This window comes from Amaranthus tricolor, chromosome 5 (assembly GCF_026212465.1).
Source record: "Amaranthus tricolor cultivar Red isolate AtriRed21 chromosome 5, ASM2621246v1, whole genome shotgun sequence".
Lineage (NCBI taxonomy): Eukaryota > Viridiplantae > Streptophyta > Magnoliopsida > Caryophyllales > Amaranthaceae > Amaranthus > Amaranthus tricolor.
This window is the reverse complement of record NC_080051.1, coordinates 22448671-22474091: the sequence shown is the minus strand read 5'-3', so window position 1 is coordinate 22474091 and position 25421 is coordinate 22448671. Positions and strand designations below refer to the sequence as shown.

The 25421-nt window shown below is 31.1% G+C and overlaps 3 protein-coding genes across 3 annotated transcripts; 2 read left to right on the top strand and 1 right to left on the bottom strand.

Annotated features, from left to right (window-relative positions):
- The first annotated feature begins 7411 nt into the window (after positions 1–7411).
- Positions 7412–10680, top strand: LOC130813572 (uncharacterized). Its single transcript, XM_057679408.1, has 10 exons — positions 7412–7475; positions 7577–7960; positions 8089–8208; positions 8324–8457; positions 8512–8678; positions 8797–9108; positions 9210–9507; positions 9597–10019; positions 10126–10326; positions 10405–10680. Exons 1-10 carry the CDS (start codon positions 7412–7414, stop codon positions 10678–10680), a joined length of 2379 nt encoding a protein of 792 aa, XP_057535391.1.
- A 48-nt stretch (positions 10681–10728) lies between these two features.
- LOC130813571 (uncharacterized) lies at positions 10729–12554 on the top strand. Its single transcript, XM_057679407.1, has 7 exons — positions 10729–10890; positions 10957–11169; positions 11306–11432; positions 11505–11729; positions 11796–11853; positions 12200–12287; positions 12519–12554. The coding sequence occupies exons 1-7, from the start codon at positions 10729–10731 to the stop codon at positions 12552–12554; spliced, it is 909 nt and encodes a 302-aa protein (XP_057535390.1).
- Positions 12555–12601: 47 nt separating this feature from the next.
- Positions 12602–14200, bottom strand: LOC130813774 (uncharacterized). Its single transcript, XM_057679639.1, has 2 exons — positions 13253–14200; positions 12602–13144 (listed from the first exon to the last, which is right to left on the bottom strand). The coding sequence occupies exons 1-2, from the start codon at positions 13476–13478 to the stop codon at positions 13038–13040; spliced, it is 333 nt and encodes a 110-aa protein (XP_057535622.1). The 5' UTR covers positions 13479–14200; the 3' UTR covers positions 12602–13037.
- Between the last annotated feature and the right edge of the window lie 11221 nt (positions 14201–25421).

Below are 25421 nucleotides of genomic sequence, written 5' to 3'. Positions count from 1 at the left end.
ATCGATTTTCAATATTCAAAACTTATTATAGTAAGCACTCTTTCGTCCCTTTGAATTATTTGCTACATGATTCAAATTAAAATGAAAGCTTTATGCAAATTACGTTTCAAATTCAAAGAAACAGGAAAGTAACGAGTATTATTGCTGAAGTGATAACTGTTCATCATCATTATATCCAATGTATCCCCCTCATAGAAAACTATAATTATGATTTTAAGTGGAAAGAAAGATAGTAACTCATACTCATAAAGAATAGTGCGGTCAAAGAATCTTTCAACTCGAGAAGGATCCACAGACATATTATTGGTGAAGTGATCACCGTTCATATCAGTTTGAAAAGAAAGAATCAAAAGTTAAGAGACATATTGGGACATATAAATAAAATACAATGATGGACAAGCATGAAATTGGACCAAGTGATGATCATAATGACATCATTTTGATTATTTGCTTCTCCTATTACAAAAAATATCTTGTATTTTATTTCCGAAGAATGGCTAATGGCTACTTAATTAGGGGTGGATTAGTGGAATCCTACTCATATTATCCGCCTGCTGTTGGGGATCATGACTCATGAGAGAGTATAATATCATCCAAAACAATCTCATGTGAATCATGTTCTAATAAATACTCCTACTATATTTTGTTTCCTTATTTCTTTATCATTTAGTGTTACATATAATCATCTAAAATAATGAAAAAAAAATCACATATTCGTTTACATATTAAAGAAATTAACCATGCTTTGAACGGAAGCACTAGATACAAGTTAGGATTTATAGCGCAATATATCAATCAACTAAACTATGGGGTGTTTGGTATCGGAATATAAAATGTAATGGAAAGGAAAATGATAAAGAGGAGAAAGGGTAAGGGTATGGGTTGTAGTTATATATAGTTTGGTATGAAAATATAAGAGAAACACTTAATTGATCATAGAAAGGGAATTTGTTACTTGACATAAATGGGTGGTAACAAAGTAAGGGTATCCATTACCCTTAAGAAAAGGATTGGGTTAACCTAATATCATACCAAACAAATATGTGGAGTAATGGTAATTAAATCCCTTACTTAGTATTAAAAAGTTCATACCAAACACCCGGTGAATAACAATAACTAAACATAAACAACAATAACAAAAAAAATTTAATTAGATGGTTTGTCAAATTAAAGCTACATGCATCATCCATCAAGGACAAAGTCAAAATTTAAAAGTTAATAGGGGTATAATACATCATTGTCAATCAAATTAAACATACATTAACAATTTATTTGAATTGCACACTATGCACTATAATAGTCTTTCGCAAGGACCTTCAATGTGCACCACTAAAATATCACTAAGAAAACAATCACACTATTTATAATGGTAGTTTTGACAATGCTCATCGTTCTATACAGGCTCGTCCTATTTATTTTTGGGTCAATGCAAAAGATAAAAAATAGCCCCTAAATATTTAAGGCGTAACGAATAATATAATACACTTTTTGTTTTTTTATTGTTGATATTTAAACTACTTTATAAAAAAAACACTAAAAACTCATATTACTTAGAAAGAAATATAAGTTATATCTAAATTTAATTTAAATCAATATCACTTACTCCATCAAATATATTAGTTATCTACATAAAAATAAGTCTTTTTGACCCTAGAAAATTCAAAACTCTAAACAGTAGCTCGCTTTGCCTTTGCTAATCAACTGCCATAGTTCTGAATTATATGGATTATCTTCATGAAGAATGTTAGTTTTTTGAAATTTTGGGGGTTTCTAAGATGGCATAACTGGCGCTTTTATTTGTGTTTGGTTTTAAATTATCAGTAGTCAGATTTACTGAAAGGCTAGTATTTTTAGAATTTGCATTAGCGTGATCAATGTTTTTGTAAAAATCCAGATTGTTTTTTTTTTTTTTTTTTTTTTTTTTTTTTTTTTTTTTTACCATCTCAATGCAACACATAAAAGATTAATTAAAGACAAATTTTTAATTAGCATATAGAATTAAATATCTATTAATTGTATCAATAATCTTTAATACTCATAAGAATTACACATAGTAATTTTACAATATAATAGTAGCACAAAAATTTATAATGATCTAAACAAGAATGTTTAATATCAAGATAATTAAACAAATAGTTATAGAAAAGAAATTCTATCAAAAACTATAGAATAGTTTGCAAATTTTCACAACAAATTGTACAATTTTATTGATAATTGAATGGGATTAAGAAAAAAGGAAGAAGATTAACAGACTAAAAAAACAATTTAAAAAAGATTGTCGAATACACTGGAATAGTCCTGGCTAATTCTGGGCGGGCTGGATAAGTAGTAAGCTTGATCAAGAATTGAGTCCTCATCATGATTCTCTGGATAGTTTCATTCGATGTCGTGATGGAGGACATAGCTTACGATCATCGGCTTTGGAATAAATTTTGTGAAGAAAAATGAGATAATTAAAGCAAAACACATGGAAGTTTCTGAGCATGCTCAATATGTTCGACCGCACAGGGTCTCGAAAAATAAGGGGCCTCAATATTAAATTACTTAGTATATGTTAGGTGTTTAAAGATACAAAATTGTTAGAAATATATCATAATTTTTAAAATTGTACAAAGTCTTCATAGAATTTGTCAATTTTTGGTCCGCCTTTGATAAAACAAGTATGATTATTAAATTTATCAAGAGATTTTCTCACTAAAATCACGCTAAATTTTCATTTCTATTCTCATCATATATAATACCGACTGCCAAACAAGATGTAGATGTTCGTATTCACTAACATGTTTAAATTCATGAACATTAGATTTTGTCCTAAGGCAAAGTACGTGCAATGTGCTTTCAATGTACTTCCTTTGTTCAACGATAGATTCAACATTAGAAATATTGTACTATTCATTTATTTATTGCCCTTGATTTGAGATTAGTTCTTAATTTTTAAGCTAAGTTAAAACATAGTCAAATGAGATTATGTTTGATTCGTGTCAATGTAAATATTATTAATATTAAACTTTTATAATTTTATTATACATAATTAGATGTTAAAGATTAAATTAGTGTATTAAACTGTATGAAAAGTCAAACGTTACAAGTATTTTAAAACGGAGAAAGCGTGTGATTATGGATTGGGCGTATAATTGACTATCAAACTTAATGTTGATGTAAAAGTATGTTAACCAGTAATCACTATCTGATCAAACTTCTAGTTAGTGGTTTTAGGTATGATTTTGTACCTTGATTGGAATCAAATATAACATTCAGACCCGAAAAATATATATATATATATATATATATATATATATATATATATATATATATATATATATATATATATAAGCGAAAAAGAAGGGACTATAAGTTTGTTTCAACACATAACAGAAAGTTATAACAAACTAACTAACTAGTCCTACTCAGCATCCTAAACACAACTAGCACGTGCAAGGACACACACACCCGAGACAAGTGTTCTAAGTGTTGGATGCTTCTGATCATCATCTGCTTCTTATCAAGGGCTTCAGCTGTTTGTCTGATCAAGGACATCAGCTGCTTCTGTAGGCTCTTGTGTGCTTCTGTATACAGCTATTCTTCACAATTTTGAAGACCGAAAGTAATTGAGGCTTAGTTAACTTAATTCATTAGTTGGATTCATCTTTTACTTTTATTATTGTGTTAAGCCCATTTGTACATTTTGAAAGTTAGGCCTAAGCCCATGATTTAATCGTTGTAAATTAACCCAAAGTATGATATGCGTTTTATGGTGAGATCGTCTCATATTTGGGTTAAATAGCTCAATAATATAAATTTATAGTATATGAAGTTCTTGTTGTGAGGACTTTTCACTAATAGATGATCTCTTAAAAAAACATAAATTGTTGGGAGAGACGGTCTCTCCAAGAGACGCATTAGATATATGGACTAAATAGTCCAATTAATACAAATTAATGGAAGGACGGGGCAAGCTGGCTGACCCTTCCCTTTGCGATTTTTCCATTAGAAGGAGCTCGTACATGTTCTAGAGTATCCCTTGTGAATACTGAGGCAATCTTTTCGAATTCGCTCCGCCTTACACCCTTGCTTCCCCCTTACCATTTTTGGACACTTCGTTCATTTGTCTTTAGGCACTCCAAAGAGAAAATAAATTGCGAGCTTCTTGTTTTAAGGTCGCCACTTTAAGAGACGGTCTCTCACAAGAATAGCTATTAAGAAAATAACCATAAATTTGTGCGTCCTTCTAATTTTTAAGGCTTTATGTTGTTGGCCTTTTTATATCAACAGTTGTCTTATTGCCTTATTAGGCCTATTCATTTTTGGCGTTTTTACAAAGCTCAAATTTACAGAAATTCTCAACTAATACAGTTTATAATAAAATAAATTATTAAATGAGATGGTTTCATGATGAGATCATTTCTATTGGACCGATTCATGTTTAGTGGGTTAAACTGATCAATTATAATTTTAAGTGATCAATTAGAAAAATTGACTAATTATACGGGCATTTCTCATGGTGAGACAGTTTCATATAAGACGAGCTGCATCTTGAAGTGTTCACTTATAATTTTAAAATAATCAATTACATTTTAAAAGTGATCAACTGATCATGCATATCTTTCTAAAAAAAGTGATCATGTATAGTTTTTAAGTGACTACTTTTTGTAGTCTTAAAATAATTACGTATAAGTTATAATCTTAAAGCAATCACTTACAATTATAAAATGAACAATTAGGAGAAATAGACTAATTATATAAACATATTTCATAATGACACACTCTCATCTCTAATTATTAGTTATTATTTAACCCCAAATTGATGAGCTAGACAAACATAATTGAAGAAGAGCGACAGTAATTGAAGAAAGTGTTAAATACAACTAACACATACTAGAGATAGGCAGGCAGATAGACATCCTTTGATCATTTGTTATTAACTTAAATCATATATGGTATGTTCTCAAACTTAAATTTTGTGTTTTTTAAAATTATAAAAAGTTAATTTTTAAAAATATATATTAACACAACTATCAATATTACTCATCAATATATTTTTTATCAATATATTTTTTCCATATAAAATGAAGATAACTTATAATTAAAGTTTGACTCTAATTTCACAATATTCCAAATAAGAAGAAAAAAATAATAATAATAATATATTTATATATTGATGCACAATTGTGGTCCCATGCTCTAAAAAGATCAGATGCTGCATTCAGCATTTATTTAAGAATTAAAATTATGCAGCACCACATTTCCACAATTGAGTCTTAATTATACTTTTCTGACAATGCCAAACTTTGTGGCTAGGGTTGGTTAATAATTTAGAGTTATCAAACATCGCCATTTTTCCTTAGACTTTAAAAAATTACGAATTTATTATTGGATTTAAAATTTCTTAAAAAATGTAAATCGCACTTAATAACATTATTATCACTTTAATCCCAAACATTTTTAATGTAATTCGAAATTCAAAAAAAAATTAAAAAAATAATTAAACATTTAAATAAATTATTTAAATTCAAAACTAATTATTATAATAAAATTATCATAATTTAATAATATATTAAAATAAAATAATTTATTACAATATTTATTAAATAACAATACTTAAAAAATAAATTAATTAAACAAAACAAATTTTATAATTCGAAATCAAAAAAAAAAAAAATCGAAACTGGTATTATTATTATTTTTTTAATTTCGAATTATAAAATTTCTTTTGTTTATTTAATTTATTTTTTAAGTTATTGTTATTTAATAAATGTTGTAATAAATTATTTTATTTTAATATATTATTAAATTATGATAATGCTATTATAATAATTAGTTTTGAATTTAAATAATTTATTTAAATGTTTAATTATTTTTAATATGATAATAATATATTAATTAAAATTTAGTTGTTAATTAATTTTTATTTTTTTATTAATAGTTTAATAAAAAAATAAAAAATAATTCCAGCCGCATAAAAAGTGCGACTCGACCTAGGTACAGTCGCACTTTTTGTGCGACTGATATTAATTTATTTTTTTTTAATTTCGAATTACATTAAAAATGTTCGGGATTAAAGTGATAATAGTGTTATTAAGTGCGATTTACATTTGTTAAGAAATTTTAAGTCCAGTGGCAAATTCGTAATTTTTAAAAGTCCAGAGGCAAATTCGTAATTTTCATTGGAAGGAGGGTGGCGATAAAATGAAAAGGACGGCGATATTTAAGAATTGGGTAATTTTTCCCCCAAATGTTTCCAGAGGCTTGCAAGTCTTGAATAAATATCACTATTTAATTTGAACTTTTAGTAACACATACATGATGTATTAAGAAATTAAATTATAAGGCAACTTTTTATAAACTCAATGAAATAAAAGAAAAAATGGTTATTAATAATCCAATATATTGCTTGTCTATTATTAAATATAAATAAATCCAATTGCTAATTATTTATGTATATAAAAAGCCAATAAAATCAAGGGCGGATACAATGGGATGTCAATGATGTCAATTGACAATCTTTAAATAAAAAAAAATCAAAAAAATGTTAGAGAATGGAGTTAAATCAGATGGTAGAAGCAATAATGCTCCAAAGCATACGTCCTGGGTTTCGAACCCTTTTCATACGCATTTTGGCTTTTTTAGTTTTTAACTGGGAGTGCAAAATATTGGGGAAAGCAAAGGTCCTGGGAATCCAAAACATACATTGAAGATTTTTTGCTGACTTTAATTTATATTGGAAATGAGGCTAATGCTTTATTAATATCTATCTTTTTAAAAATGGCTTTTGGGTTTTTATTTTATTTTTTTTTATTCCTAAAATTTTCCTTTTGAAAATTCTTGTCTTTCAAAAGTGAAAATGTCGATTATTGATTGTTGTCTGTTGATTGCTGTTATACTCTTGACCTTATTATAGTCTTATTTCTAATAAAGCATTATCCTTATATTGAAAATAAGGCTAATGCTTTATTAATTTCGATAATTTTTTAAAAGACTAGAATTTTGAAATCATAATTTATTTTAAAGACGGTAAATTGAGATTGGAGGATATATAATCATAATACTTTTGAAAGGTTTTAGAGACCCAATTAAAAAAGTGAAAATGTTAAATTATTTTGGAAAAGTTTGAATCATTAAGATGATTCAACGGCTACAGGACGACATTTGAAGAAAATGAAGTCCCAACAACTACATTTTAACCTACAATATATGATGGTTTATCAAATTGAAAGGATAATATAAAATATATTTTTAGCGGACATATGTAATAGGTTTTTTAACTACTAATGTCTATTTAAAATAATAAATAATTTAAAATTTTTAATGAGATAATAATAATAATAATAATAATAATAATAATTACTCAAGCTGCGATTCTGTGCCTTTTCTTCGCACGCTAGTCTCTTCAATTCCTCACCAGAATCTGACCATGGGCAGGAGAGGCTGGCCACCCAAAGTGAAGGCGGTGCCTCGTGTGCAATCTGAATCCTCACGTGAGTCTTCATCCTCACCGGAGAGATATCTCTTTCAAGCATCTGCTAGTCAAGAGGAGCCGACTGTTGCTAATCCGGTGATGCCGTGTCGACCTATATAGGTAGGGTGGAGCTGGGTTGGGTATCGGTTCTGAAGAGTCCAGGCATGAAGTCAGGTATACCCCCTCCTCCTCCTTCGCCTACTGTTCCATCATCTAGTACTCTTGTTTCAAATGCTGTGTTGCACCAAAATGTCTCTAGCACACCAACTGTTCGTAAAATTGCCAAAATAAGTAAACTGGATATTGAACCTGAAATTAAGTATTGGGAGTATTCGGTTGTGTGCTATGTGACTAGTTCCAACCCCCCTCTCCATGTTGTAGAAGGGTTTGTTAGAAGAATATGGAAGGAACTTGAGATAGATAAGGTTGGAATGGTCAACAGGGGAGTTTTCCTCATTCGATTTACATTGCAAGAACATCAGGAACGTACTTGTAATATGAATGGTATACTATTTGATAAGAAGCCGTTTATTGTTAAGTCGTGGTGCCTTAATATATTCTATGAAAAATCTAGCCTAACCTCAGTGCCTATGTGGTGAAATTACCTGCTCTTGATGTTATGTATTGGTCAGAAAATATATTGAAACAGATTGCAGGTTATTTGGGTCCGGTTTTGAAGGTGGATAATGCCACGCTTACGAAGGCAAGGTTGATATATGCACGGGTTTTGGTAGACATGAATATGACTGAGGGTTTCCGGAGGAGTTATTTTTTTCTAATGACATGCTGAGCTCATTTCCGAACGTGTTCAATATAACTGGACTCCTACTTGGTGTACCAAATGTGCTCAATTTGGACATGTTGCAGTTGATTGTCGAGTGGGTCTTCATAGAGCATCTAAGTCTCAATTAGAGGTGGATGAACATGGTTTCCGATCTTTGAAAAAAACTTATCGCCCTAAGTCTCAAACAATCCAGCAGCCTTTGGATAAGGAGCTTAAGGTCTTACAATAATCAAAGCCTACCCACAATGCTTTTGTTCCTCCCTCACTGCAGGTTGGACCTATCCAACAGCCTCCTGTGCAGCAGCCTACACCTTCACAGCAGGTAGTTGAACCTGACCAGGAGCTCTCTGATAATCAGCAGGTAACTGCCTCACTCCAGGTAAGTGCCTCTATACCGCACCTTGAGTTAGATGCACCTTTCTTTCCTATTCGCAATGGGTTTGATGTATTAAGTGTTGAACAAGACATAGTCCGGAATATTGACACTTCTAATAACATAGCGCTGGGAGTTGATCCTATCCGGGAGAATGATTAGTTTTGGTGCTTGGAATGTTAGGGGTATTAATAAGGCTAGAAAGCAGATAGAGGTAGCTCATTTCTTATCTTATCATAATGTTAGTCTTATTGGTCTCCTGGAAACTAAGGTCAAGCGTAAGGGTTTAGGATCGTTTTATCTTCGTAGGTTTCCTAATTGGTGTTTTACAACTAATTTAACATGGCATGATGGAGATCGCATCATAGTTGATTGGAGAACTACGGATTTTCATGTTGATATTTTGTCTTGTCAAAGTCAGTTCATTGATGTTGCAGTGGCTCCAAATAATGGTGATTCGTTCCGTTGCACCTTTGTTTATGGGTCCACTATGAAGTAGGAACGACTTCAGTTATTTTCTGTTCTTCAGGAAATGAGTAAATCCATCAATTCTTCTTGGATTCTTCTGGGAGATTTTAACTGTGTGGCAAATTTAGAGAGCGGATAGGGTCACTAGTGCGCTTAGCTGAGGTTCAGCCCCTTCGTGATTATATGGCGGTATGCAATGTTCATGATCTAAAACACCATTGCAAATTCTTTACTTGGACTAACAAGCAAACGGGTGATAATCGGGTCATGAGCAAGATTGATAGAGTGCTGGGAAATGATCAATGGGAAGTCAGTTTTCCTAACTCATTGGTTAATTTTCTTGCTGAAGGAGAATATGATCATACTCCGATGCTAGTGTCTTTTTTGAGGTCCAACCAACTAAGATACCTTTTCGGTATTTTGATTGTTGGGCACTGAAGGATGGCTTTCTTGAGAGTATTCGTGAGATTTGGACTGTTGAAATTAAGGGCTATGTTGGCTATCAAATTACTTAGAAGCTACGGTTACTTAAGAGTAAGTTGAAGACCTTATATGGGAAGGAGCACTTACAGCTAGAGGTGGACAAAGCTCATTCTGAGTTGATATCTTTGCATAATCAACTACATGATCATTTGGGTGACCCTACCTTAGCTATTCAAGAGCAGGTTGCCGCTGCTAAGTTTCAACAACTAAAACAAGAGCTTGAAGCTAGTCTTCGACAGAAAGCTAAGCTGAAGTGGATAAAATTTGGAGATGATAACACTACGGTTTTTCATCAGAGCATTAATTACAGACTAAGGCATAACAAAGTTGCTTTCATTCAATTCCAGGGGAAGGACATCACTAAGCCTTCTCAAATTCATAAGGCTTTCTTTGACTATTACTCTGATCTATTTTGCTTTGAGGGCAAGGATAGGACTACGATCAATATTGACACGGTATATCAGGGCCCCATCTTTTCTCCTCATCATCAGTAGTTACTTGATCTCCATTTTTCTCCTTCTGAAAATTAAACATGCGTTGTGGAGTATTCTTGATGATAAGGCTCCAGGGTTAGACGGTTTCAATAGCAATTTTTATAAGGCTGCGTGGGAGGTTGTGGGAGATGATATCATCCGAGCAGTTCATCAGTTCTTTGGCAATGGCAAAATGCTAAAGAGTTGGAATATCACGACAATTACATTGATTCCAAAGGTGCATAGTCCTTTATATCCAGGTGATTTCAAGCCGATTTCTTGTTGTCATGTATTGTATAAATGTATATCTAAGCTTATCTGCTCTAGACTTAAGCTTGTGTTGGATTTTTTGATTGATCAAGCTTAGGGAGCCTTTGTAGCAGGTCGTAGTATTATGCATGACATTTTACTTTGTCAAGACATAGTGAAGCACTATGCTAGGCAAGGGTGTGCGCCCAGTTGTCTCATGAAAATCGACCTATGCAAAGCTTATGACACGATGAATTGGCAATTTATTAAAGAGATGTTGGTGGCTCTCAATTTTCCGCACCAATTCATCAAAATCATTATGGCGTGTATTACTTCTATGTGTTATGCCTTAATGATTAATGGGTCTCCTACTAACATTTTTGCTACAAAATGAGGGTTACGACAAGGTGATCCTGTCTCACCTTTATTATTTGTTATTGGGATGGAATATTTGTCTAGGAGTTTGAAAAGCATCGTGGGTACCTTTGGTTTTCACCCTCGATGCAAATCCATTAACCTCATACACCTCTGCTTTGCGGATGACTTGATGATCTTTTGCAAAGGTGGCCTTTCCTTTGTTAGGGTTATTTGTGAGTGCATCAAGGTTTTCTCCAATACTTCAGGGCTCCGTGCTAATACTGATAATCTGCAATTTATTTGGCTGGGATAGATACAGCCCTTAAAAGAGGATATTAAAGACATTTCTCAATTTGCTCTTGGCACACTCCCGTTTAGATACCCAAGTGTTCCTCTTTCGTCTAAATGCCTTAGCATTACTGAATGTGAGCAGTTGGCTGATAAGATGACCAAGCGCATCAGTTCTTGGCAATGTAAGCACCTTTCCTATGCTGCCAGACTGCAACTCATCAACTCAGTCTTACTGGTGCCAAATTTTTATTATTCCGAAAAGAGTAATCAACATTGTGAATTCCATATGTCATTCTTTTCTTTGGTTTGGGGTTGCTCACTCACCTAAACCTGGCAACATTAATTGGAAAACAATTTGTACTCCTAAGAAGGTTGGTGGCCTTGGCATACGCAACATCCATCTTTGGAATCAGACAGCGGTTGGCAAAATCGCGTGGCACATTCATATGATGAGGGAAACCTTATGGGTTAAGTGGGTTCATGGAGTATATACTAAAGGTGCGAAATGGGAGATTTTCAATGCGCCAGTTACAGCTAGCTGAACTGTAAAAAAGCTTTATCAAGTAACAGCTCTTTTGAGGCCATGGGTATGTAAGGATGAATATTCTATCAAGGAGGTATATGAATCTAACTTGGGAAATAGTCCGAAGGTACAATGGAGGCATTTGGTTTGGAATAGGCTATCTATACCAAAGACTAGATTTATTTGTTGGTTAGCTACTCATCAAGGACTAAAAACAAAGGACAAGCTAAGGCATATTGGGGTGGTAGATGATGACATGTGCTCTTTGTGTGGTATTCACTCTGAAATACACACCCATCTTTTCTTTGAATGTCTGTTTAGTCTTTTATGTGTGGCAGGAATCAAGGATTGGACATGTATAGTTTTGAAGCCTTTTCCTCGTATGGACTTTAGAAAGTATAGTCTCTCTCGATTAAAGCAATAAGTCATGACTGCAGTATACGCCTCCACTATATATCATATTTGGCATTGCAGGAATGAGGCAATATAGAATCACTTTGTGCGATCTCCTCGATGTATTGTTGACATGAGTAAGGCGAATGTATCTTAAAGATGTTATGCGCTGAATATCAATCTTTTGAAGGAGAATTGATTCTTTGTGCTAGTTGCTCTTGTAGGCATGCTTACTACACCTGTTTGCTGTCTGCAACTGCTTATTTTTTGTATAGGCTTTGTGCTTGTTTTATAGTCATTTCTGTATAGCTTTGGACATTAGCTGACAAACTTTGTCGGCTCGTTTTAGGCCTCGCTTTCCTCATATGCACATGAAAAGTGGGACAGGAAAACCCTTCATAGAAGGTGGACCTCGTTTTCACACTGATGCAAATAAGGTAAGCTGAGTTCCCTTGCCTTGATGTATTTTCTTTTTTTTTCTGGTGAATGAAAAAATTTTATTTGCCAAAAAATAAAAAAAATAAAAAAATAGTAATAATAATAATAATAATAATAATAATAATATAACTATATAAGTTCAGCCAGAGCCACTAGCAAGTTGTGTTTGTTGTTATAGTAGTATATAGATGGAATATGCTCAGAATATAAAAACCCATTTGGTTGATTAGGTTTGCACTGTTTTTTTGACAATACTTGTGAAGTAGTCGGTGTTTAGTTTTAAGATGCAACCGTTTAGGGTCCATCTTATAAAGAGGTCTTAATTGAGTTAATCCTTACTATTAAATAGTTTGTCTTGTATGAGACCGTCTCATCATGAGATGGATCCATAAAATAGCTCATTTCTTCAATTGATTACTTTGAGATCATAAGTAATCGTTTTAAGGTTATAAGTAATCACTCTAAGACTATAAAAAGTAATTATATTAAAATTATAAGTGATCACTTTAGCGCATTATAAGTGATCGTTTTAAGGCAAAAAATATATATTGGACCAGCACAATAAAGATGGTCTCACCGTGAGACCGTCTCATTTAAGAATTAATGATTATTAAAAATTAAAAATTTTGTTTGTGCATAAATAATAAATAATCATTATATGATCTTAAATAAAGTAACTCCTTCAAGCCTTCAATTGTAAGCTTCATTACATTCATACTACAATGTAAGCTTCATCGTTTCATCAGCTTTTAATCATCATACATATATTCCCGACCAGTTAGGTACCCTGCACATCCAGGATGATAGACCCTGCTGCTTTCGTTACAATAGGTGTAACCATGAACTTCAAGTTTCTCTGATAAAAAACAAGAAACAATAAAAATGTCAAATGGATTGTAATATCATTGTGCACAAATTTAATTGTAGACAAGACAGTGTTTTAAGAATTATTCAAAACACATACGAGGTGATATAGAATTGGATGGATCCAAGCGCACACAAATGCGTGCAAAGACATGACAACTACCATTAACAACTTCTGCAAAAGAAGTCTCAACTGGAGCACCAGGATCATCTTTGTTCTTAGCCTTAAAGTTTAAATGCGTGAGGATACCCGACTTTCCGTGAGATTTCATATTAGGGCCAGGCTTCACAAACTCAAAATTTGTGCCCTGAATATTCACAGCCATAAAAACAATAGGATTAGATAAAAAAAAATTGGAAAGAAATTACACCTAATGATGCTCCTTCCGTTCCCATCAAATTGTCCACTATGGAATATATAACAAAACAAATATGAATTGGAATCTGTTAGATTGGTGGACTATTATTAGACTACATAATTGCATGGGAACACTACATGTATTGAGAACAAGCAAATGATATAATTTTAATAAAAAATTAATTATTTGAAAACACTAATTTGGGAAATCAACACAGGACATAACACATAATAAAGATAGTTTGGTAATTTTTTATAAGTAACCATCCCTATGAGGATCCACTAAAATTAGTTTGGGTGAAATTTAGTGGAAAATAAAATTGGGTTGAAGAATATGTTAAAATAATCTAGAAAAATCTAGAATTTTATTTAAATATAAAAATATCTAAACTAAAGAATTTAAAAATAAAAATATCTAAGATAATATAATGGAAGTAACTAGAAAAGTAATTAAAAAATTAAAAATATCTAAGATATTTTAGTAAACTTGCACTATAAATACCCATTGATGTAATCAATTTTGTGTGCAATGAAGAACAATATTCATTCTACATATTCACTCATCTTCCTCTCCAAATAAATTCATTCACTATTTTACCATCTAAATTTTCCTACATTTGGTATCAAGAGCTAATTAAAACCAAGACCTCCAAACAACCTAAACACATTAACCAACATACTCCACAATAAAATAAACTTCTAACCACAAAATAAAAAATGACCTCAACCACTAATTACCCCCAAGTTAATTGGGTTCCCACATTTAAGGGAGAAAAATATGAACAATGGGCTATGCAAATGAGGTCAATATTTATCTCCCAAGATTTATGGGAATTAGTACAAGAAAGTTACGAGTAACCACCCAAAGATGACACTAAAGAGTCATCTTGGGATGAAACAAAAATAAAACAATATAAACAAAATAGGATAAGGGATAACTATGCCCTATCTCTATTATATCGTGGAGTCGACGAGGCAATACTTACAACGATCATGTCTGCAAAAACAGCTACGGAGGCTTGGAGGATCCTGGAGACAAAATACAGAGGTTCCGAAGAGATAATTCTTTTTAAACTCCAATCACTATGGAGAGAATTTGATAATCTATTAATGGCAGAAAATGAAACAATACATTCATTTTTTGACCGAGTCACTAATATAGTTTATCAAATAAGATCAAATGGTGGTAAAATAGAAGATGAAAATGTGATTCGAAAAATATTAAGGAGTCTTTCACAAAAATATAACATTATTGCCACAACAATAGAAGAAGTTAACAAGAAAAATTTATCTCAATTAAGTATGCCCGAATTAATGGGATCACTACTTGCACATGAAGATAGATTAAAAAGATTTAACGAAGAACCACTAGAACAAGCATTTCAAGCTAAATTAAAATTTTCTAATGGTGAAAATAAAAATAGTCATTGTAAAAATTATGAAAAAGGACAAACATCAACTAATTGTAGCAAGGGGAGAGGAAATTTTAAAAATCAAAGGAGTCGATTAAATAATCAAACTGACCTTTATTGTAAATTATGTAAGAAAACTAACCACAATACTAATGATTGTCGGTACAAATGTAAGAAGTGTAAAAAATACTCTCACCTCGAAAAAGATTGTTGGTATCGACAAAAAGAAGAAGCAAACTATTCCGAAAACAATAATTCCGGAGAGCAAATATTTTACACTGGATTAAATGCACAAGAAAAAGTAAGTGACATATGGTATATTGATAGTGGTTGTTCAAATCACATGACCGGCAATAAAAATTATTTTGTCACTCTTGACGAAAATGTTAAAACACACATCACACTTGGCGACGGTAAAAAAGAAGATGTCGCCGGAAAAGGAACAATCGCCGTTAAAACAAAAAATGGCTCATCAAAATTAATTCATGAAGTGTTTTATGTTCCCGGACTTGCACAAAATTTATTAAGTGTAGGCCAATTAATTAAAAAAGGATATATGGTTAAATTTGACAATAACAAATGTCAAATCTATGATAAAAATAAGGGTCAGATAATAACAACGGTTGAAATGGCTCCTAACAAAATATTCCCATTAAAATTGCCATTTGAAGAAAAATTGGCTTTAAGCTCAATAAATGATGAATCCACCTTATGGAATTTGAGATTCGGGCATCTAAATTTTAACAGTCTAAAACTATTAAAACAAAAAGAAATGGTAATTGGACTACCATCAATAAAAAATGAAAGAAAAATTTGTGAAGGCTGTATATATGGCAAGATGCACAGATTGCCATTTCCTACCGCACCTTGGAGGGCCAAGGCTCCTCTAGAGCTTGTTCATGCAGATATCTGGGGTCCTACCAAGAATCCGTCTCTTGGCGGAAAAAGATATTTTCTTCTGTTCGTAGATGACTACTCCCGCATGATGTGGGTATATTTCCTGGAGAAAAAATCAGAAGCTTTTTCCCACTTCATGGAATTCAAAGCCCTCACAGAAAATCAAAGTGGGCATTCTCTTAAGATTCTTAGAACAGATCGTGGCGGAGAATTTACAAGCAACGAGTTCAACAACTTCTGTAAGAAGCATGGGATTAAAAGAGAACTTACAACAAGGCGTACACCACAACAAAATGGTGTCGCGGAAAGGAAAAACCGCACTATAGCAGAGATGGCCCGCAGCATGATGCAGGGTAAACATCTACCCAAAGGATACTGGGCCGAAGCTGTTCACACGGCAGTATATATCCTCAATAGATCTCCCACAAAAGCAGTTAGGGATTTAACGCTATATGAAGCCTGGCACAAGAGAAAGCCAAGAGTAGAACACCTCAAAGTGTTCGGATGCGTAGCTTATGCCCACATCCCAAAGGAGAATCGGGAAAAGCTCGACGAGAAGGGAGAAAAATGCATATTCATTGGATACAGTCACGAAACAAAAGGATATCGCCTTTACAAGCCTGAATCTAAACAATTAATCATCTCTAGAGACGTAATTTTCGACGAAGCAGCCGAATGGACGTGGAAAGAAAAAGAAACTGAAGCTCGCGAAGGAGATACTCTCCTAATAGATCCAAGTGAAGAAGACGGAGCAGACCAACCAACAAACCCATCATCTCCGAGTCCAAGTACACCTGAAAGTACAAGATCATTCCCAAGCTCAAGAAGCCAAACATCACGTTCAACTCCTCAACCTCAAGAAGCCCGAAGATCAACACGAGATCGGCAACCGCCATCATGGTTACAAGATTACCATTGTGACCAAGCAATGATGGCTCTCTTCTCTAGTGAGCCACAAACATTTCAAGAAGCAGCACAAGAAGAAACCTGGATTGAGGCTATGAACGAAGAAACGAAAATGATCGAGAAGAATCACACATGGAAACTTGTAGACAAACCACAAGACAAGGAAGTCATCGGACTCAAGTGGGTCTACAAGGTGAAACATAATGATGATGGCTCCATCAACAAGTACAAAGCAAGGCTCGTAGCAAAGGGATATGCGCAACAAGACCAGATATAGTCAACATGGGTGAATGTAAACCGCTGGCTACACCAATGGCAATCAATGAGAAGTTATCAAAGTACGATGGCAAACCAAAAGTCGACGGAGCAATGTATCGAAGCTTGGTCGGCTCTCTTATTTATCTCACACATACAAGACCAGATATAGTCAACGCTGTCAGCATCGTATCCAGGTTCATGAGTGAACCGAGCAAGGATCATCTAACAGCAGCAAAGAGGATTCTCAGATACATTAAGGGAACAAAAAGCTATGGGATCATGTACGAAACTGAAAAAGATTTCAAGCTCACAAGATACACCGATAGCGACTGGGCTGGAAGCGTGGATGATAGAAAAAGTACAAGCGGGTACGTATTTCAGCTTGGAAACAAGGTGGTCTCATGGTCATCAAAAAAACAGGCGACAGTAGCTTTATCATCAGCAGAAGCAGAGTACATTGCAGCAACAAATGCAGCACGTGAAGCAGTCTGGCTGAGAAGGATATTAATCGATCTACAACATACGCAAGAGACACCAACTACAATGTTCTGCGACAACATGTCAACAATAGCAATGACGAAGAATCCAGTGTTTCATAGCAGATCAAAGCACATCGAGATACGACATCACTACATTCGTGAGTTAGTAGATAAGAAAGAGATCGAACTACAATTCTGCAAGACGGGGGAGCAGCTCGCAGATATTTTCACAAAACCCATATCAACTGATAGATTTATCGATTTCAGAAGATGACTTAGAGTTCAAGATTTTTCAGATTAGGGGGAGTGTTAAAATAATCTAGAAAAATCTAGGATTTTAATTAAATATAAAAATATCTAAACTAAAGAATTAAAAAATAAAAATATCTAAGATAATATAATGGAAGATCCTAGAAAAGTAATTAAAAAATTAAAAATATCTAAGATATTTTAGTAAACTTGCACTATAAATACCCATTGATGTAATCAATTTTTTGTGCAATGAAGAACAATATTCATTCTACATATTCACTCATCTTCCTCTCCAAATAAATCCATTCACTATTTTACCATCTAAATTTTTCCTACATGATTTGACCAAATAAGAAAATGAGACACTTAAAATGAATAGAAGGTAGTATTACTTTTGTGTTTGTTAACTATTATGTATTTTCGCATCGTCCATGCTCAATACTAAACAAAACTACATGCTTAATAGTCAATACTAAACAAAACTACTGTATTACTATATAGAAGCCAAGGTGGAAAATATTTTCAAAAGATAATTAAAATATAATTTCATTTTGCTACATTTTCTTTATAGCAGAGTATAAATATATAATAAAATAAAAGAAAAAATATCTTGAGTAATACAACTTTTTGTTAATTTTCCTACAATAATATTAACTTTTGATTAACTATGCAACTTAAAGGTTTTTTCCTAGATTAATACAAACTTTAGTTTATTAGCTAATTTACCAATTATTTGTCATATAATCTCCTACAGTTTGATTTTTAACATGTTAGGGATATTTTAGGGGAACACCATCCTAGGTGACATTATTCATAGTTAATTAGAATTTGGTATTATTGTGGAGAAATAAGCAAAAAATTGTATTAATCATAATAATTTTTCCTAAAATAAATGAGACAAAATAATGTATCTTAAAAATACAACTTCACAACATATTTGATAAATTATATAGTAGTAATATATATTAGAGACTCATAACAAAACTTAAGCGTAAAGACTTAAACATATATGTGTTATGGAGTATAATCTATGAGTATTTAATACTATAAATAAATTAAATATTAATGATTGATTTTCATGGTCACTATTTATCTTTAATTCATATAGTACTACTATTTAATATTTCAAGAAATTAAAAAGTGCATAAAAAATTATCTATATATGTTAACAGCTCATCATTAGGTTGAGACTGTGATGAAGTCAATAAGATCATTAGTTGAGAATACAATCACATTAAATATAATGTCCTGTTTATATTAAATAAGAACGATTCATCATTATTATCAACCCATTTTCCTTCTCGATATCAGATCTAAATGAGAAAATATAATGAACGATTCATATTCGTTAATAGGATTGTCTCATAAATTTTAGGATCCATGTACTAATTTTACCTTTAATGAGCCTCAAAATTTAAGAAAAGAAAAAACAAATACTACTATATGATAAAATTTCTCCCATTTGTTGAAATATTAATATTTGAATCTTTATTGCTTGATTACTCTTGTAGACCGCTTTGCGCTAAGTGAAATAAGATATCAAATAAGTATACAAATAGATTTTTGGGGCCCCATTGATAAGGGAGCCATGTACCATAGACCACTTTGCACATTCTAGTCGATGGCGTTCATGCCCGTTCTTTTTTCAAAGAGAGGAATTGAGGAATGTGGTCAATTTTACCCCCAAAAAATAAGAGCCCTGCATAAAGAGAAATATGATTGACATCGTTATTTTAAGAGTAAAACTACCAACGGAAAAAAGAACACTCGCAAAAAGGTACGTTAAAGTAAGTGATTATTTATAGCTTTGCTTACTAATTACAATCTTAACATGATTATTTACTATTTTTAAGTAATCTTTTTATAATCTTTATAAAGGGATCACTTATAACTATAATAATTACTTATAGTCTCATTTAATTATAATGTGACTTAAAGTTCTTACTAATTAGAAATAAGCTCATGTATGGGCCTTCAGTCCCATACAAACCTTGCTGGTAAAACTTTTGGGAGTAAAGAACCCTAACACCATTATTAATCAAGGTGGAGCAGTATATAAACTGATAAAAACATCATTTTAACAAGTACATTAACTTTAAATTATTAGTTTGTGGTTATGACAATAGCTTTTTTACTGTTTGAACAGGTTGATATTGACTTTTAAATTGGTAGATTAAACACAAATTGTACGTAATTTTACTTATGATACTGAAAATAAATAATCACTTTAAGACGATAAGTATGTAATAGATCAATCTAATAATAATAATCTCATCGTAAGATTATATTATTTAAGAATTTATGATGTTGCATGACTTATTGTCAATGTGATTGGACTCTACATATAAAACAATTTTATTATTGGCCCAGTTTTTGTCATAGAACTGTCAATTTTTAAAATAATTGAGTTTTATACAAAACAAAAATATTTAGTGCAATTTATATATATCACAGCAACAAATGATATATAGAGGGATATAATTTACACACCATACGAATTTATTGGCGGATCTAAGGGTATTAATAGGTCAATTGGCATTCCTTAAATTTGAAATAAAAATAAAAAATATCAATGTGTGGAGTTGTGTTGATATTGTTTTACTTCTTATTTTTATATATAAGAAAATGTGAATATTTGGTAATAAATGAAGATATAGATTGAAATTGAGTTGTATTATTGATGAAATTAAAAAGTGTTAAACACTACTATAACATAATATATTTTTATAGTGGGATATATATAGTGACGTTTAATTTAAATGTCACTACATCAACTTTCTAATGGTATATAAAGTGAATTTACTAATTTTTATTAGACCCTTTAACAACATAATAAAAAAATTATACTAAATTTTTCGCGATATTAGATCTATTACATGTCACTAACGATCAAATAAAATTTCACAAAATTACTTTATAGTCCAAAAAATCAATAGGCAAAATAAAAAGAAAGTGGTGGATTAGTGACCAAAATAAAAGCGATATGTACATAGAACTGATCAAAACAATATATAAATAATAAATGAGTGGTACGAAACGAGTAAACGAGTAATTGAAGTAACTTAAAGTTTGGGAAGGAACTAAAGTTGATCATTTAATAAGGTGTTACATAACAGATTATAGAAAACAAATTACAAGTGTTGGAAATGTGAGTGTACCAATTTAAAGCCGGCAATGGCATGTTCAACAATGTGTAAACGGAAGAATCATGTTCATTGTTCTGTGTTTATACTGCTTAGTACATTGGTGTCATATAACATCACACTTGTTGAGTACTACTAGTCTACTACTAGTAATTGCCATAATATTTGGAAATTGGTTGGTAGTTTTGTAGCTCATCAACTCACTTGTTCGATCACTTAGTATGAGTTGAAGAACGTTAATTGCTCCGTCCTTCTTATGTAGGATTATTTTTATTTCTGGATAATGACATATAGATCATGCAAAAGTTAAGCTGACTTGTTAATCCGATTTGAACCTAATTCGAAATAAGTGAGTTTGAGTTGAGATTTTGACGCAATTATTACATGTGTTACGTTCAGTTAAAAACCTTAAATTGATCAAACAAAAAACTCTAAACGAGTTAAGTAGTTGTGACCTAATCTGTTGCAGGTCGGGTCAGGATTGTCATTTTTGATACAATTAACTAAATGGGTTAGGTTTGGATCAAGAAGTTTCAGACCTGTTTATATATGACCCAAATTCAAACATGATCTAACTTAATCTGTTTGATAGGACAAATGACATATCACTTTTTAAAATCTTAAAATACACTTTAAGTCTCTTTCAATTTTATTCATGCAATTCATTTTCTCTCCTTATTTATTACAAAATATCTATATTTTTCTAAAAAACCATCAACTATTTATCTTAGAAGGATATAGGAGTATGATCTATTAAATTTATGGATTTATTCAAGAAAGTTGTTTTTTCAAAAATAAATTATATTTTTTCGATCTTATTTATTATTCTCATTTCAAATACGTGAAGGAACCAAGAAATGTTTTAATTAGTTGAAAAATTCTAATATTGTATAATTATTCTTTAGTGAAAGTAACGAGAATTATAGTGCATTGGAACATAAAATTTTCTATTATAGGAGAGAGATAAAAATGAAAACAATCTTTTAACATCATATAAGAGGGAGAAGTACATATAAAAAGAGAGAATCAAGTTATTTTTTGAATTAGAATTACATATATTTAATGTCCTTCTACTAAAATGTGTAAAACAAATGAAAAAACATGCTCCTAAGTAGAAAAATTTACAATTGAAAACTTTATGAAATTTCCATTTAGAAAATATAGAAAAAGCAAATTAGAACGAATAGAGTATCTTGACGACATTAAATAAACTGAAATAAAAGATTAATTTCCAAAAATAGACTCGTGAATCTAGATAACATGTTATATTATGTTGATTTGAATAGGTTTGAAGTATTCCATTCAAAGCTACCTAGGAGAGATATTTAAACATGAATTCTTTCGAATATATAAAGTTAAAATACATATATATATATATATATATGAGATTTTCGTAAACTTCTCTTGATGTATATATAGAACTTTAGATAAAATTTTTATAATTTTTATGAAATATGTTTATAGATATCAAAACTCGAGTATTGCGCAAAAAAAATGATATATACAAGTTACAACTCTAAATGCGGTGTATGAAAAGAATTTTTATTTTGTTTATGTAATATAAAATTCCTTTTTCTTTGGAAACACAAGAACTTAATAAAACTTTATTAATTTACCCTTTATTCTTTCTTGAGAAGTTAAAATAATAATATAAAATATTAATTGTTTTTCAATTTCTGGATTAGATTTTCTTATAAAGTTAAAATTATTGATAAAAAATTAATATTAAGTGCCGTAAATATAACAAACAAAATAAAATGAATGGAGTAGATTATTTGCTTCCTAAATTTAATATACTTACTCTATTAATGTCTTATATTTTGCATAAAATAAATTATAGAAGGTATAAATGACAATTGATGCTTGCACGTCTTGCCTGAGATTGAGTTGTAACTTGCACATAAAGTTGCTGTAACGTGTGATTTTTTTCAAAAAATTACTCTCTTTATCCTTTTTAATTTTATGCAACGGAAAAGTTTGTGATTTTTAAGAAAAAGGTGAATAATGATAATAAATGTACAGAGAGAATGAATTATGTGGATGAAATTAAAAGAGAGTTAAAATGTATGGATGAGATTAAAAGAAAATGATGAGCCATTGTCCAAAAATAAATATAATGTAAATTAAATGGGACAAAACAAAATGACAAATAATGCAAATTAAATAGAACGGAGCGAATATACTTTCTCACCTTATATTATATTAATTTTTTATTTTTGATTTTATAATTTATTCATTCGAGCAGCAAAAAAATTAATAGTAAAAAAAATCTTTTTTTGAATTCTAAACCCAAGATTTTTTTATGTTATTATGATATAGATCATAGACAATATAAAAATATATGCATATTACAAGGTTAATTGAAGAATATTCATCAATAACATGCAAACTACATTTTGAAAATATAATTAATTTCAACAATGACAATTTCAACGATTAGCATAAACTTCAAAATACTTAATTAATTTAAAACCTGATATTACTCTTTTAAGACCAAATTAAAGCATAATAGAACTACAGAAGTATATAAGAGCCCAAAAGTAAATCATTCCATGCATGCATATTTAATTGAGAAAAAAAAACGTTTTTTCATTCACTATCATTTACGAAATACTTTTGTTATAATTAATAAGTATAATAATAATAATAATAATAATAATAATTATTATTATTATTATTATTATTATTATTATTATTATTATTATTATCAATGATGTAGGACACATATATTGTGGCCAAGTTTAATTTTGCTACCATCTCTAATATTGGTGCAAGTAATTAAATCTGGATGCTCACAGTCACACATATAGGTTGCCCCGATATTAATCTAATTTGCCAAATCTAATCATGTTTCACAAAAACTTCGACGACCCCATCTCATTATGAGACTGTTAATTTAGGTTGGCCCAATGTGAGTGTATAACAATATTTTACTTTTTTGAGTATTTATTAATTTTGGCCTTAAAGTTGTCAATTTTGAAAATTAATACCTTAAAAGTCAAAATTAATACATTTAAGATCAAAATTGAAAAATGCCCAGAAAATGAAAAAAATGCCCAAGTTGTTACACGCGTGCCGGCCCAAATTGACGGTCTCATTATGAAGTTGTCTCGTCGAAGACCAGCTTTATTGTCATAGACCGATAGAGACCGACCCATCCGACTCGTTTTTCAAAAATTTGGTGACTAAGTTTTACATAATTTTTTTTAAGTTCTAATCTATTATTATTTTATTAATTTTTTAACTATTAATATTCTATAATTTTGATTTTATGAGTTGTTTTAATCAAGTATAACAAAAAAGTATTTTTAAAATTTTAATGGAAAGCATTAGAAAGTAATTTAAACTATTTGATACATCATAACCTACCTGACAAATCTATTTGACAAGTCTAACATATATTTTTCTTTTGAGTTCTAACCTATTATTATTTTATTAATTTTTTAATAACTATTTAATATTGTATAATTTTGATTTCATGAGTTGTTTTTATCAAATACAATAAAAAAAATTAATTTTAGCGGAAAGCATTACAAGGTAATTTAAACTATTGGATACATTATAATTAACCTACCTGACAAATCTATTTGACAAGCCTAATCATATTATAGTTCACTTTTATGATTATTTGATACATCATTCATTCAGTTTACATGCAAAACAAACCTAACGGTCAATTGTCCAAGTCCTTAATGTTGAGCAATAAACTCAATCAAAAGTTTAATTTAATTGTCTAGAGATGAAAGGTTGTCCCAACTTGATCACGAGTTCAAATCTCATTCACTCTCCGTTTCACAAGTAATACTTAGCGTCATATATGCAAGAAAGGTATATGTTGCATTTAATTTACATTTTTAGTGCAAAAGGCTATCATATGAGGGGATGTGATAAAATAAATAACATATCATAGATTCATGTACTTCTGCCTAAAATACAGTTTAAACTTTTGATTGAATTGATCTTTTGATTGGTCATATTATAATATAAGATCATAAAAAAAAGGTTTACAACATAGAAAATTGAGTCTTTGGGGGTGTTCGGAAATATAGTTTATTGGGCATTTTTAGTTTATTTTGAGATAAATAGAGGGTTAAGTGGTCAAACCAGCCAATGCTAATATTTGGTGAATTTGCAGGTTAAAACAACTTATTGTTATTAATAAGTTGTTTTTGAACAAGCTGCTCATAGCGCAGCGGATTCAAAATCAACTGGTCAAACTATTTAATAAAATCAACTGGTTAAACTATTTAATAAAATTAACTGGTCAAATCACCCACTATAATTAATAATTAACTATCTGCTATTACTTATTTGTCAAACACTTCTTTATTGTTTTTGTTAAAGGTGAATTCATCAAAAGGGTGAATATGGAGAAGACAATGCATGTAATTGATGTTTTGTGCAGTACACTTATTTGGCTGTGTTATTTTTTGTATAAGATGGCCTACAGATTGTATTTGTACTAGCTAATCGTAGTTGCCACTAGACCTGGGAAAACGGTCGGTCGGTCGGGTTTTGGGTCGGATCAATTTCGGTCGGGTCATTTTCGGGTCGGGTCAGTTTC